Genomic DNA, 13016 nt, shown 5'->3' on the forward strand with positions numbered 1-13016 from the left:
TTTTTCAGTTGGTAGCCGTCATGTGCTGTTGCGCAAGGCTATGTGTGGTTTGTTTTGTTGTTGCAGTGTGGTGAAGTGTGTGCCGTTTGTTGTGCTGTGATAAGGCAAGAATGAGTGGGGTAAGTATAGAGTGTAGTGGATGAGCCCCACATCCAACAAACTGCATACAGCATAAAATGGTTATTAGTACCAGTGGTGAATAAACAAGTGTTGGTCATCTTTAAGAAGCCCAGGCATTTGTGACTGTTCTAACCAATTAGCTCAGGATCATTGCTAATTCTTGGAATGTAACCAGAATGACCACCCTGTCCTGTCTCTGCTGTCTAATCTTCGCTTTTTGTTGATCTCGCAACATCCTTGATGAGTATTCATATGCAAATGGCATCTATTTAAGAAAAGTCACATGGGAGGCCTCTGCCCAAGCAGTGCTGCATTCTTATAATATTCAACCTATTCATTTATCTCTACTTTTGATATAACCATTTGTATTTTGTAGGTGCTGTGACCAGGAAAGAGATGTCAGAAGGAGCCTCAAAGATTTCTGGCCCTATTCCTCCAGACCCTACCCTTTTCCCAGACTTCTACAAGCGCCCTGCCTCAGGTAAGAACACAGATGCAAAGCCATGGAAATAGAAACACTCCGGTCCTTAAATTGGCTTTTGCTAGATCTTGGATGAGGACCAGCCTCCCAATAACTCCTTGGCGAAAAATTTAATCCACTTGCCTACATAGCACCCTCTCCACATTGCAACACCAACTGTGGTATCACTAACTTGAGTTTGGGATTCTAGAAGAAGGCAGAGTTTCCATTCATAATGCTATACACAAGATCTCTAACATTTAAAATAACATTTCCTGTTGGTTGGCTTTAACATCCAACAGTCATACTGCTTGTCAAAATAACATTCTGGGTACCTTCTATTTTTTTTATTATTATTATTTTTTTTTTTATTGTTGAATTAAATCAAAAAAAGAATTGATTTTTTTACATCTTCATTTAAGGTTTCAAGGTGAGATCGTCTCTAAGTATCTTGTCTTTAGTAGAATCTACTGAAGAGTAGGAAGAGAGAAAAAAGACGAAGAAAAGTCTAAAAAGTCTAAGAAGTTTCGTTGTGTTTGAGTTCCAGTTTTGTTAGTAGTTGTTGCAGAATTTGAAGGTCGCTATTTGCCAGGCTGTTCTATCGCCACTAATCAATCTTCCCCACAAAGTCTCTTCATCAGTTATTGTTGAGTGACTAAGTAGGTGTTTTGAGTAAGGAATCCTAATGTCCAATGTAGCTTGACAGGAGAGTAATAGATGACGAATTGACTCTTTTTCCTTATTACAAAATCTACATATGTCGGTCAACGAAAGACCTCTAATTTGGCGGATTTCGTTGGTGTCTAAAAGGTTCATACTAGCACTCAATATGATGTTTCGTGCGGATCGGCTTGGACATTTTTTTATGTAGTTCTGCAAGGAATTCAATTTGTTCCACACCGGAGGCAGATGGAGTGCCAGTTTACAGCTCTTTGCAACAGCTAAAGTGCAGATCCAGTCCAGATCTTTTGTTTTTTTGGTTAAGTCTTCTTCTGTGCACTCTGTTTTTTAGCAGCGTTAGGTTTTCGTCTCTCCATGCTTTAAGCATTTGGCTGTTTGTTGCGCCTAATTCTTTAGAGACCAAGCAGTGCAGAAAAGTGCAGTCCGGAATAATACATTTTCTGCATAGGAGAGAATTGCACTCTGCGGTGCTCTGAAGGGAGAGTAGGCTTAGTTCGCGTCTGATCAGCGGAACTGGGGTTGAGTTCGGTAGCCCAAGAACCTTTTTCCAAAAAAGGGCCTCCAGTTTTGGCCAGATTGTTTTATGCAGATAGGGCCTCGCCTCGGAACCATAGCTCACAGTCGGAACAACCTTGGATTTATAGAAATTTAGGACTGGAATGGTAGAAAAGCGTCCACATTTCCTACTATTGCTTTCCCTTGAGTCGCCAAGTTTCTGATCTTCTGTAGGAGATTTTCTTGCATGGCTAGTTCATTTTTTGAGTTGTCTAGGACCACACCCAGATATGTAAACTTTTTGACTTGGTCAACAGCTATTTTGTTTAACGACCAGTTAGGTTTTTCCAATTTCCTCGTCGAGCGTTCAACAACCATTATTTTCGTCTTGCCAATGTTTATTTCTAGGTTGTTTTCAGAGGTAAAACTCAGTAGATTATCAAGTTGTCGCTGTAAGCCTATAGGGGTCTGATCAATGAGGATGCGATCGTCCGCGTATAATAGTCTGCTGATATTAACTTGGGCTAGTTTCGGCGGAAAAGATCTGATGGACTCCCCAGTATATTGAAAGTCCCCCATATAGGCAAGAAAAAGAGCAGGAGCCAAGGGGCACCCTTGTTTGACTCCTCTTTTCGTCTCAATAGGTGCGGATAGACAGCCATGCTGGTTCAGGCGGACTCTGATGGAGGTATCCGTGTGTAGAGCTTTAATGGGATTGAGGACCTCGCTAGGACATTTCCATGTTTCCAATTTTCCCCAGAGCCTGGCTCGGTCGACTCTGTCGAAGGCCTGGGAAAAGTCTATGAATGCGGCAAACAATCTTGGGCCTCCCTCTATCACTTTACTTTTCAGGATGGACAATAGAAAAATGTTTATCGCAGTTCGCAGGGTTTTCTTGAAGCCTGTTTGAAAATTGTCATTACATGGTGCTTGTGGTGCCCATCTTTGAAATTTTTTTAGTAGTAAAGAGCCAACAACTTTCCCTATCGGGTCCAGTAGAGCAATTGGTCGATAGTTTGTGGGATCTTGATTGTCTCCTTTTTTATATATCGGGACCACGATTGCAGATGACCATGATGGTGGGACAGATTGAGAGTCTGCGCATCTAATGAACACAGATCTTATGAATGCTGACCATTCCTCCGGATAGTTTTTTAAATAGAAGTTGGTAAGGCCATCAGGGCCTGGTGCCCGTGATTTCTTCAGTTTTCTTAGGAGATCACATATCCCCTCTTGGTCATCAAGTTTTGTCCATCCATTACACATTTTAGGCTCACTTGGGTCATCCTGGATCAAATAGACAAAGACCTTTCCAGTGGTTTTGATGTAGGAAGTTGAAAAAGCGATCAGAAATGCACTGTCCAGGTGGTTTCGCTGATACTATTTAAGATAGCTGTTCCGTTTGGTGTTCTTATTGGGTTCAACAGTGGCCAGAATTCTCTGGAGTTGTTGGAACAGATTGCCTTGAGTATGGATTCCGCGTCCTGTTGATACAGCTTCCCTCTGTGCGATCTCACCCAAGATTTATAGACTCTGGAAGCCTCTTGGAGAGCTGTTTTTGCCTGCCCAGGAAGAGGTTTTGTTGCCGATCTTTTTGCTTTTCTGAATTCTCGTTGCTTTAGGACCAGGAGTTTGTCATAAGAATGAATAGCCACTTGAGAATTTACGTTGGCTTTTCGTCGTGGTCTTCTGTAATCCATAAGTAGAGGGCCATAGTCGACCGGTTTTGTGCCAGTTTCATCACCTGGTTTGCTGTATTGGTTCAATAAGACTCTAATACTTTATTCCATGAGTCTCATCCTGGTTCCCTGAATATTCTGCTTAAGCTCAGCCCTCAACCTATCTTGGACATGATAGGAGGACTTCCAAGTGGTCGTCAAGAGGTTGTGATCACTAGAAGATGTTTGAGTGACATCAAAGGAGTTGGTTAAGGCCAGGATTGGGTCGGCCAAAAAAATGTAGTCGACGGTAGACCGAGAATTTCCGTTAGACCAAGTTGGTAGGCAGTTTGCATTTTTAAATACAGTGTTGAGGTCAGATAGTTTTCTTGAGTTCATCAGCGACAGCCAGTCCATTCCTCGTTGCGTAGCAGGCGATGATTTTGCTTTAGTTTTTTTTTGTTTACAGCAGACGTTCAGGTCCCCACATATCAAAATGTAAGTTTTGTAGATGACCTGTACCTCGTCAATCATGTTCTCGATTAACGCTAAGAATGACTTTTGATCAATTGCAGCCGTGTTCCAATACGTGCTAAGAACTGCAATAGAAGTAGATTGCTGAAGAATACCTTCTTGTGGGTGTTGCGACCAAGTCGGCAAAAGGGCTAACAAGGAATAGTTGGCGACAAGAACGCGTGAGACTGTGAGGCCTTGTCCTGTTCGTCATGCCGTTAAAATGCCCAACCCACAGTGCCCATTCTTGCTGGGGCCAGAAATGTTTCGTATCCATCAAGGATGGGCTTATTGGACAGCCACGTTTCCTGTAAACACAGGAGGTTGTAGAAACCTAAGTTGACGTCGCAGGGGGAAGTTAAATGCAGATAGCCCCTAGTGTTCCAGGAGCCCACCCTTAGTTGGTTAGAGTCGCTGTTGTCTGTAGAGGGCGGATCAAGGTTCAGGCACCTGTTGCTGGGATGTTATTTCCTTCGCTGCATTGTAAGTGCTTTCGGAAGCCATGACCAAAAGGCGTCAATAGTCGAGTTGTTGGTTTCAGGTGTCAGACTGTCTTTCTTGTGAGGCAAATTCTGTATGATCATCCTTTTAGTTTCAAGACATTCTTTACGAAGTTTGATATTTCCTTCTTTATCCACTTTGTTTGACAGACTCGTTTCTGGGTTTGCTAAGTTATTTATTTCCTGTGGATCAGTTTGCTTTTTACTCGGGAGGTACCTTGTAGAACTGGAGTGCTCCTCTCCCAAAAATTTAGGAAGGTGGTTTCTTTGGTTCCGATCAGTGAAAGTAGGATTAAATTGCGTTTCTAGTTCTTGTTGGTTTTCTGTAGGTTTCCTACTTTTGCTCGCCCTAGAAGATGAATGACCATGTTTTTTATTATTATCATGGTACAAAGACTCTCTCTGTAGGGTCATGTGGTATGCTAAGCTTAGGAAATCTCTGTCCTGGTCGATCAGCATGTTTTTAACCATTCTTGATGTAATATGTAAGTGGCATATCGCTCTTCCGTGATAGTGGCTCGGCTCAACAATCCTCAAGTCCTCCGCGTTGATTTGCTGAAGGTTGGGTATTAGATGAATCATGGACAGAATCCCACCTCTATTTAGAGTAACTTCATCTCGATTGTCCTTGGTTTGTTCTAATTTAAGGATCCAATTCCTAGGTGGTTTTTTGTACAGTGGTTGTTTATGGTAGGCGCCCGTCTTTGATCTATAGTGTAGAGCCTCGTGCTCTATGTTATGTCTGGAATTCGGTTCTGAACGGCGGTGTCGCAGTGTTGTTTGGCGTGTAGATCTAAGGTTAGTAGCTGGTACCGCGACCTTGGGGCCATCAGCGCGATTGGTCCATCAAGTTTCAGAGGTGAAGTAAATTTGTCTCTGCCCTTCCTTAGAAGTCTGTTTTGGGGAGGTAGAGTTGTTACTTTGTGGCGTTGTTTTTTCTTTTTGCGTTGTTAACCCTTCACTTTTCTTTCTTTGCTCCTCTAATGTCAAGAAGGGGGATAAAAGCCTCTCCTCATCTGCTTTGTCCTTAGTTGAAGTGCCATGATTCAAATGACCCCCTGAGGGAGATCTGTTTAGGTCACCTGGATGGTGGATTGACTTGCCAGGAGAGACAACAGCGTCTAAGTGCTGGGTGATGTTCATCAAATCGTCACTTATCATAGAATCCTCGATTCTTTTTGGCGATTCAGAGATGTTTTGCTTCGTGCAATTGTCATTAGAGCGAAGGTTTCCAGGCTCCTGAAGAAGAGATGGTTGGTTTTGAGGAACAAGATGAGTCCGGTTTTTCTCTGTAGATGTTAGAGGCCTCCTTATGGAGACCACTCTAGGACTGTGAGTTTCCGTAGTCGGCGAGAGCTTATTCTGTCTGGCCTTGGTGGATTCAAAAATTGAGTAAGATTGGTCCGTCTGCTCTAGGGTCCACATGTTGAGGGTCACTAGTTCGTCTACTACTAGCAGAAGGTTGTCGGACATCCCTTGTTGGCTTTGTGTAGAAGGCTGTTGCGATTTTTTTTTTTTTTTAGGACAGACTTATCTCCTGCGAAGGAAGGTGATTTTTGTGGGTTAGTTAATGTCACATCGATGAGAGGTGTGGGAGCAATAGTTGCTCCGCCCTGTAAACTAGGCAAGACACGTTTCTCAAATTCAGACTAGGCGTTTTCTATTGCTTTCATACGCAGGAGAAGTGCGTCCGTGGTTTTAGTTTTTTCTTCCTGAGCCGTAACGTAGCCTTCGAGGAAAATTAATTTTGTATGAATCATGGCCTGTAAAGTAGTCTGGTCCCTCAGTGTATCGTGCAGTGATTCATACAACTTGGTAAAGAGCGCAAGAGCAATCGTGAGTGTTGACATATGTGCCAGAAGGTCAGGCTTCTTTGAAGGTGTATCTTTAGTGGAAGCTGAAGATTTGCGGTTAGGACCATGGGTGGGAGTAGATGGGATGAAAAAGCCGGACTTATCAGCGCGAGAGTCAATTTCGGCGGAAGTTTTGGACCTATCCCTGTTCTCCAAATAGGCAATTTTCTGTGATGGTTCATGTAGATCAAGGGTTTTTGGCACTGTACTCCTCCTTTCGGTGGGGGGTGCTGGTTCTGTCACGGATGAGACCGGCACGTGAGTCAAAGCAAGGTCGGGAAGACCTAAAGAAGTAAGCAAGGTGGAATCAAGAGCGTCCGTTCGTGACCGTCGAGGAGCTAAGTGGACTAGGTCATCAGGTTCTGTGTTTTGCTCCCGGTCTTTAAATTGTGGAAGTTGAGGGTTTCTCAATTGTGATGGTGGCGAGCTCAAGGGTTGGACTTGACTTGGGCTATGTCCCTGCGCTAAGTTGTCTGAATTCAAGCTCTGTTTTGGTAGCTTGGGGGAGATTCTCCTCTCCTCCATATCAACGGGGCTAATCTCATTTTCTGGGTTGGAAGGAGTAGGTTTGGCAGGCAAAGGAATTGCCATTGGTGGCTCGTCCATCTTTCTTTGTTTATTTAATGGTTGCGGGTCAAGGAGAGCCTCAAGTGCGTCAGGGAGTTCGCTTAACATTCCAGAACGCCAACATCCTTGTTTTTTTTTGTTGAAGAAAAAGTTAGCCAAAGTAGTCATAGGCGAGGGAACTGGTCCTCGTTTCTTCGCATACAAGGCTGTATCTTTGCTAGTTAAGTACTTTAATCTTGCTAGTTTTTTCTGTATGCAAGAAGTATGTGCAGAAGGTAGATAAAGTGGTTTAGGTCTTACACTTTATTTTTTCCTCCGTTCCTGATTAGTGAGGAGCGCTGAACATGGACGTTTTTTTGGATTACCAGGTTCACTGTTATTGCAAGTCTTTAGCAGCTGAGAGCTAGGGAGCGTGGCCCTGGCTCTGTAGGGTGAAGGCGTAATTCTTGCTCCGAGGGGATAGCCGTGATCGAATCGGCCATGTTTGCAGTTCGAGGTCCCAGGGGAGAAACCACTGGCCTTTCCAAGTGTCTCCGGATCAGCGACGAAAACGTGTGGGGACTGGCCTCTGTGTGGACCAGGACCCGCACCGCGTAGGTGTTCGCACCGGAGCCGCCGATTTCCATGGGGGCCGGCCGCGCCTCCCGCCCAGGCTTGGTCCGCTCCTCCACCGGCACCTGGCACGGCCCACAGGGAGGCAGAGAGAGGGAGCCGGGGCCATCAGACTCCCGGCAGCACTCCTCCTCTGCACAACGTCCTTCATAGGCCGTGCAGGGTCCCGCCGCCTCGCGCTCAATGGGGCACCCCAGCCGTGGCACGAACTCAGCCCCCCTCTGCTCCAAAGACAATACCGGCTCTCTGTCCTAACCAAGAAGAGAGCCCATATCCAAGCCCGCGTCTCTGCGGCATCAAACAACTCGGCCGAACTCTTTAAAATCTGCAAGGAACTGGACAATCCTGCCGCAGTCTCTACCTCTCCTATCCCCTCCCAGGCCCTCTGTACGGCACTGGCTTCTCAATTCATCTCTAAAACTCAGGACATCCTGTCCTCTCTCTCCTCCTATCCCCCACCCCCCCCTACTCCCTGCTCCTCCTCTGGCCTCTCTGCAGCCACCTCACCTCCCTCCTTCTCTGCCTTTCCCCTGTTCCCCACAGACAAGGTTTCTAGACAAGTCCGATCTATGAAAGTCTCGTCAAAACAGGTTCAACCCTGTTCCTCCAAAACTATCTAGGACCACATCGACTCCCTGGCTCCTGCCCTGGCTGATTTCTGCAACCACTCCTTTGCCACTGGAGTCTTCCCATCTCCCTGGAAGCACTCCCTTGTTCACCCTCTTCTTAAGAAACCCTCTGCCGACCCCTCCTGCCCGGCTAACTATCGCCCAATCTCCATCATTCCCTTCCTGGGCAAGCTCCTGGAGAAACTGGCCATCTCCCAGCTCAATCTCCACACTGAATCTGTTGGTTGTCTTCATGACCATCAGTCTGGCTTCAGAGGTGCAAGAAGCACGGAAACTGCTCTCCTGAACATCCGTGAAGACCTGCTCTCCAACCTTGATTCGAACACCCCGTGTGTTCTCATAATACTTGATCTCTCCTCTGCCTTTGACACTGTCAACCATGCCATCCTGCTCAACCGTCTCTGTGATAACCTGGGTATCACTGGTCAGGCTCTGGCGTGGCTGACTTCTTTCCTCTCCGACCGACCCTCCCAGGTCCAGCTTGGGTCTTTCCTCTCCGATATCTTTGTCTCCACCTGTGGTGTCCCCCAGGGATCTAACCTCTCTCCCTGGCTGTCCAACCAATACCTGGCACTTTTCGCCCACCGCATTGCCACTCTCTGCCCCAACTTTCAGTGCTATGCAGACGATACTCGGCTCATTTTCAGGCTACCCTCGGACTCTGCCTCTCCTTCCCACATCTCCGACTGTCTGTCTGCCATTCAGGAGTGATGTGCCGCCAATGACCTCTGCCTTAATGCCAGTAAGACTGAGATTCTACTCATCGGCACACCCACTCCCTCCTTCCCTGCAGCTCTCTGGCCGGCCCCTCTTGGCCCTCTTCCCGCTCCCACCTGCATGGCAAAAAACCTCGGGGTCATCTTCGACTCCACACTCTCCTTCTCTCCCCACATTTCTGATGTCTCTAAGAAGTCACACTACCAGCTGCACCTCCTCAGAGGTATTCTTCCTTTTCTTCTCCTTCCCCCAGAAGCTCACTGTCTCCAGAGCCCTGGTTCTCTATAAGCTGGACTATTGTAACAGCCTCTATCTAAATCTGCCTGCCTCTACTCTCCGCCCTTTGCAACTTATCCAGAACAGGACTGCGAGACTTGTCCTTGGCCTCAAGCCCAGGGATCGTATCTCTCCAGGACTGAAATCTGCACTGGCTCCCAGTGGCTGCGAGGATTAAGTTCAAAACCCTCTGCATTGTCCACAAGGCCTTCTGGGGCCTGCGGCCAAAATACCTTCAACTCTCTTCCTAAATATCTTCCTTTTCGACCTCTCCGCTCTTCCGGCTCCAACTCCCTCAGGGTCAGTCGCATCTCCAAGCGTCTCCAAGCAACGAGTTGGTGGTAGATCTCTCTCTTTTCGGCAGGGGCCTCCCTCTGGAACAGCCTTTCTGCCTCCCTGAAACTTGAGGAGAACCATCTCCGGTTCCGAAAGCATCTCAAAACCTTCCTCTTTGCTTCTGCCTTCACTCCCCCCTCTCCCCTGTTGATTTTCCTGACCGATACTGCACTGGATACCTGGCCTCCCTTCTGATCTTGGGCCCAGGCCCGCCAGTTGCCCACCTGCACTGCCTCCCTGACAACCCCTGCACCTGGGGACTGTTTTCTGTATCCTTACAGTCCCCCTACCAGCACTTATGTTCTGCACTACTGTACACTTGCCACCTGCTGGCCGTTTTTATTTATCTTTTTTATTGTACTATCCCTTGTATTACACTTCCCCCCTCTCCCTTCCCCCCCGCACTTTTCCCTTTCCCCTTCCCATGCACTTGCGCGATCTGAATGACACCTGGCCTAGTAGGATCGTTGTCTGTCTTCCCTTTGTTCCCCCTCCCTTGCCTCGTCGCGCCTTGAAACACTTCTGTATAGGCGCGTTATAAATGCCATATCGTATCATATCATTAAAGATGTAAAGTTGCTAGGTAAAACACATCTCTGAATATGGGTTTTGTTGATCATAAAGCAGGCAATTGGATGCAGCTCCTTAATGATAATGATGGATAGTTAAAACTAGTACACTGTTGATTATATAATGAGGAATATTTAAGTGAAAATCTGTTATCAAAACTAATACAATAGTATGTTATTATTGGAAGTTTGAGACTTCGCATTACAGAATTTGATGTTGGGTGCATCAACCATTCAACACCCATGTAAATTATTCTGTGCAGATTCTTGGTTACTGAGTTCATGAAAACACCCTAATGTTTGAGGATCTCCTAAGGCTTGTGCTATTGCACTTCAGAGGATGATGAACAGTGCAATGTTTAACATTGTGAAGAAAAGCAAGGGTGTGGTAGGAATTTTAATACACCAAGATAGACATTCTGACCGCTCAAATCCTTAGACATAAAGAACCATTACAACCTGCCCACTCTAATCTCGATGCAGTCCATACTAGTGAAGACTTGTAAGCTATAACCCTGGGGGGAAAAAAACACTTTCTGCCTGCCACCAGTGGCAGTTCTCCAAATGTCCACAGTGCATCACTTCTTACTTGCCAAGAGTGAATTGTCACTAGCCAGTGGCGAGTGCAAAGCTTGGGGCCTGCTCTTAGGAGGCCTGTCATTGCAACCTTTGCTTCCTACCTGAGTCTTCCAGCATCCACGTTTATGGAGAAAAAGGCAAGATATGGACAAGGTGGGGCGTATCTTTTCTACTTCCCTCAGGAGTATGAAAATTATTGGAGTTGGGAGGGAGGAAATGCTTGGTTTTGGAGTTTGTCTGGAAGGTGGATGGCCTTTATTAGTAAGGAACATGCTGTGACCGGTGTCTGAGGCACAATTATGATTAAAGTATGTGATGAGCGATTGATTATCTGTACGCTCGCAAATCATGCACAAAGCCACCACTACATTCCAAAGCAACTTATGTTTAGGATCTGGAGGGCTCTTCAGTTTGACATTCTTAAGGAGGCAACAAACAAGTGCATTTCTATCAATCAGTTTAAATTGCACCAATGTGCAACCCACAGATGCAGCTGATATAACCATGTTTGTAGACTTGAAGCCCCTACCTTGCTTAAACAACTGGTAGAGACACGTGTCAAGTGATTGTGTAGCAGTTTCTTGTAAAAAGAGCTCAAGACACTGTATTGTGTTTTCCAGGTGATCTGGACTTTATTTTATGTTTGGTTGTTAGCCATAGTTGGTTCTTTCTTCATTGCTTCTCCTCACATTCTCCTTATCCCGTGTGGCTAGGAACTTTGACCTTAAGTTCCAAGATTCAGTGTTTTTTCTCTTACTCTTCAGCGTTTGGCCTTGGGGGCTTTATCTTCAATTTCCAGTATGCCATTTATCTCCTTTTTATAATCACATTCTTAACTGGCTGTAGCTTGGGCCTCGGACATGTCCCATGGCTTTATCCTTAGTTCTCCTTCTCCACAGTAGCAGATCATGACAGACCTCTCACCACCGTTGATTCTTCTAGCCACCTTCTCTCTCTGTAGTCTGCGCACTCACTTATACAGTGCTTCCAGGAAAAATCTCTGGTGGGACCAAATGGTCCCAGTATCTGGTGCCCCACCTTTGTTTCTTGCTTTGAACCTCTGCGGCATCCAATTCTCCAGCCATCTGTATGAGACGGTCAGCACATCCTTGCTGCTGCTCAATTGCTCCATGTCCATTTTCCGCCACTTAGATACTTCTCGGACAGTCTTCCTTGATTCTCCATGTCTTCTTCCTGCACACTTGCACTACAGCTCGGTCAGGACTCCTACCTTTTTCTCTAGTCTTTGTCCTTTTTTGGCCACAGTGCCACAGGCCATGTCACTTGACTTTTCCCACTGAAAATAGACTTGTGATTATGTGCTGCGATTGATGTTAACACACACCCACTCCATTAACTTCCAAATATCCTCTTCAAATTCAAAGGTATTTGGCAGTCGAGATAGACTGGTGGGACCAAGTCTGATTTGCATATGGTCGTTCCTCTTCTGTAATCGCTTGGCAGGTGAAGAATCGTCTGGAGGGTTGCTTATAGCAATCCCAGAGGTTAAGAGTAATTCTAAACCTTCCAGCCATCACCTCTTATGTTTTGCTGTAGTCATCCCGTGTGGGACTGGTATGCCCAGACATGGGTGCCGTGCCTGCTGGGCCTAGAGACCCAAGCTACTCCTCAGTGATGAGGCCCAACAAGGCTGGAACATGTCTGGGGATGCTTTGTGATCTTGTGCAGAAGGTATGTAACCTAGCACTTGGGGCTGGACTGCCCCTTTTCGGGTGGGACCAAGCCTGATTTGCATATGGTTTTTCCTCTTCTGTAATGGCTTGGTAGTCGAAGAACGATGGCCTGGAGGGTTGACCACAGAAATGGCAGAGGTCAAGATTAATTGTAAACCTTCCAGCCATCACCTCTTGGGTTTTGCCATGTCCATTGTCTGCCACTTAGATACTTCTCGTACAGTCTTCCTTAATTCTCCACTTCTTCTTCACGCACACTTCCAGTGCATCTCGATCAAGACTCCTCCGTTTTCCTCTAGTTTTTGTTCTTTTTTGGACACATAGTGCCACAAGACATGTCACCTGACTTCAGCCACTGAAAACTGACTTGTGATTCTGTGCTGTGATTGATGTTACAACGCACCCACTCGCTTAACTTCCAAAAGTCCTCTTCAAATTCAATGGTATTGGGCAGTCGAGATAGAAATTCTGCATTCTGGTACTATGTTGGGGTCTGGCGGATGAGGGAAAAATGAAACTGTTGGAGGGTGTGGCCAACCAGAAGAAGGAGTTTGACTAGGATTTCGCATGCTCAAGGATATTTATTTAAATAAAAAGAAAATTAGCTCGACAGTCTCTATTGGGCGTCTATCCTTGTCCAATGTTTTGGTTTCTCATGCTCACATAACCCTTTTGGATTTCCCAGCTTCTTATACTAATATTGCTTTGTTTTCTAGGGCTCCCGAAATCCCTCTAATGTTCTGATGTGTTTACTTAA

General features: G+C 45.9%; 1 protein-coding gene across 1 annotated transcript in view; it reads left to right on the forward strand.

Moving 5' to 3' along the window:
- ENKD1 (enkurin domain containing 1) overlaps positions 1 to 13016 on the forward strand; it is a 358562-nt gene that overhangs the window by 25610 nt on the left and 319936 nt on the right. The window contains exon 2 of the mRNA XM_069655171.1: positions 497 to 601. Coding sequence (XP_069511272.1) covers positions 517 to 601 — 85 coding nt within the window. The 5' untranslated portion in view covers positions 497 to 516. The remainder of the gene's footprint in view (positions 1 to 496; positions 602 to 13016) is intronic.

This window comes from Ambystoma mexicanum, chromosome 1p, assembly GCF_040938575.1.
Source record: "Ambystoma mexicanum isolate Mex_15411 chromosome 1p, UKY_AmexF1_1, whole genome shotgun sequence".
In the NCBI taxonomy this organism is placed as follows: Eukaryota; Metazoa; Chordata; class Amphibia; order Caudata; family Ambystomatidae; genus Ambystoma; species Ambystoma mexicanum.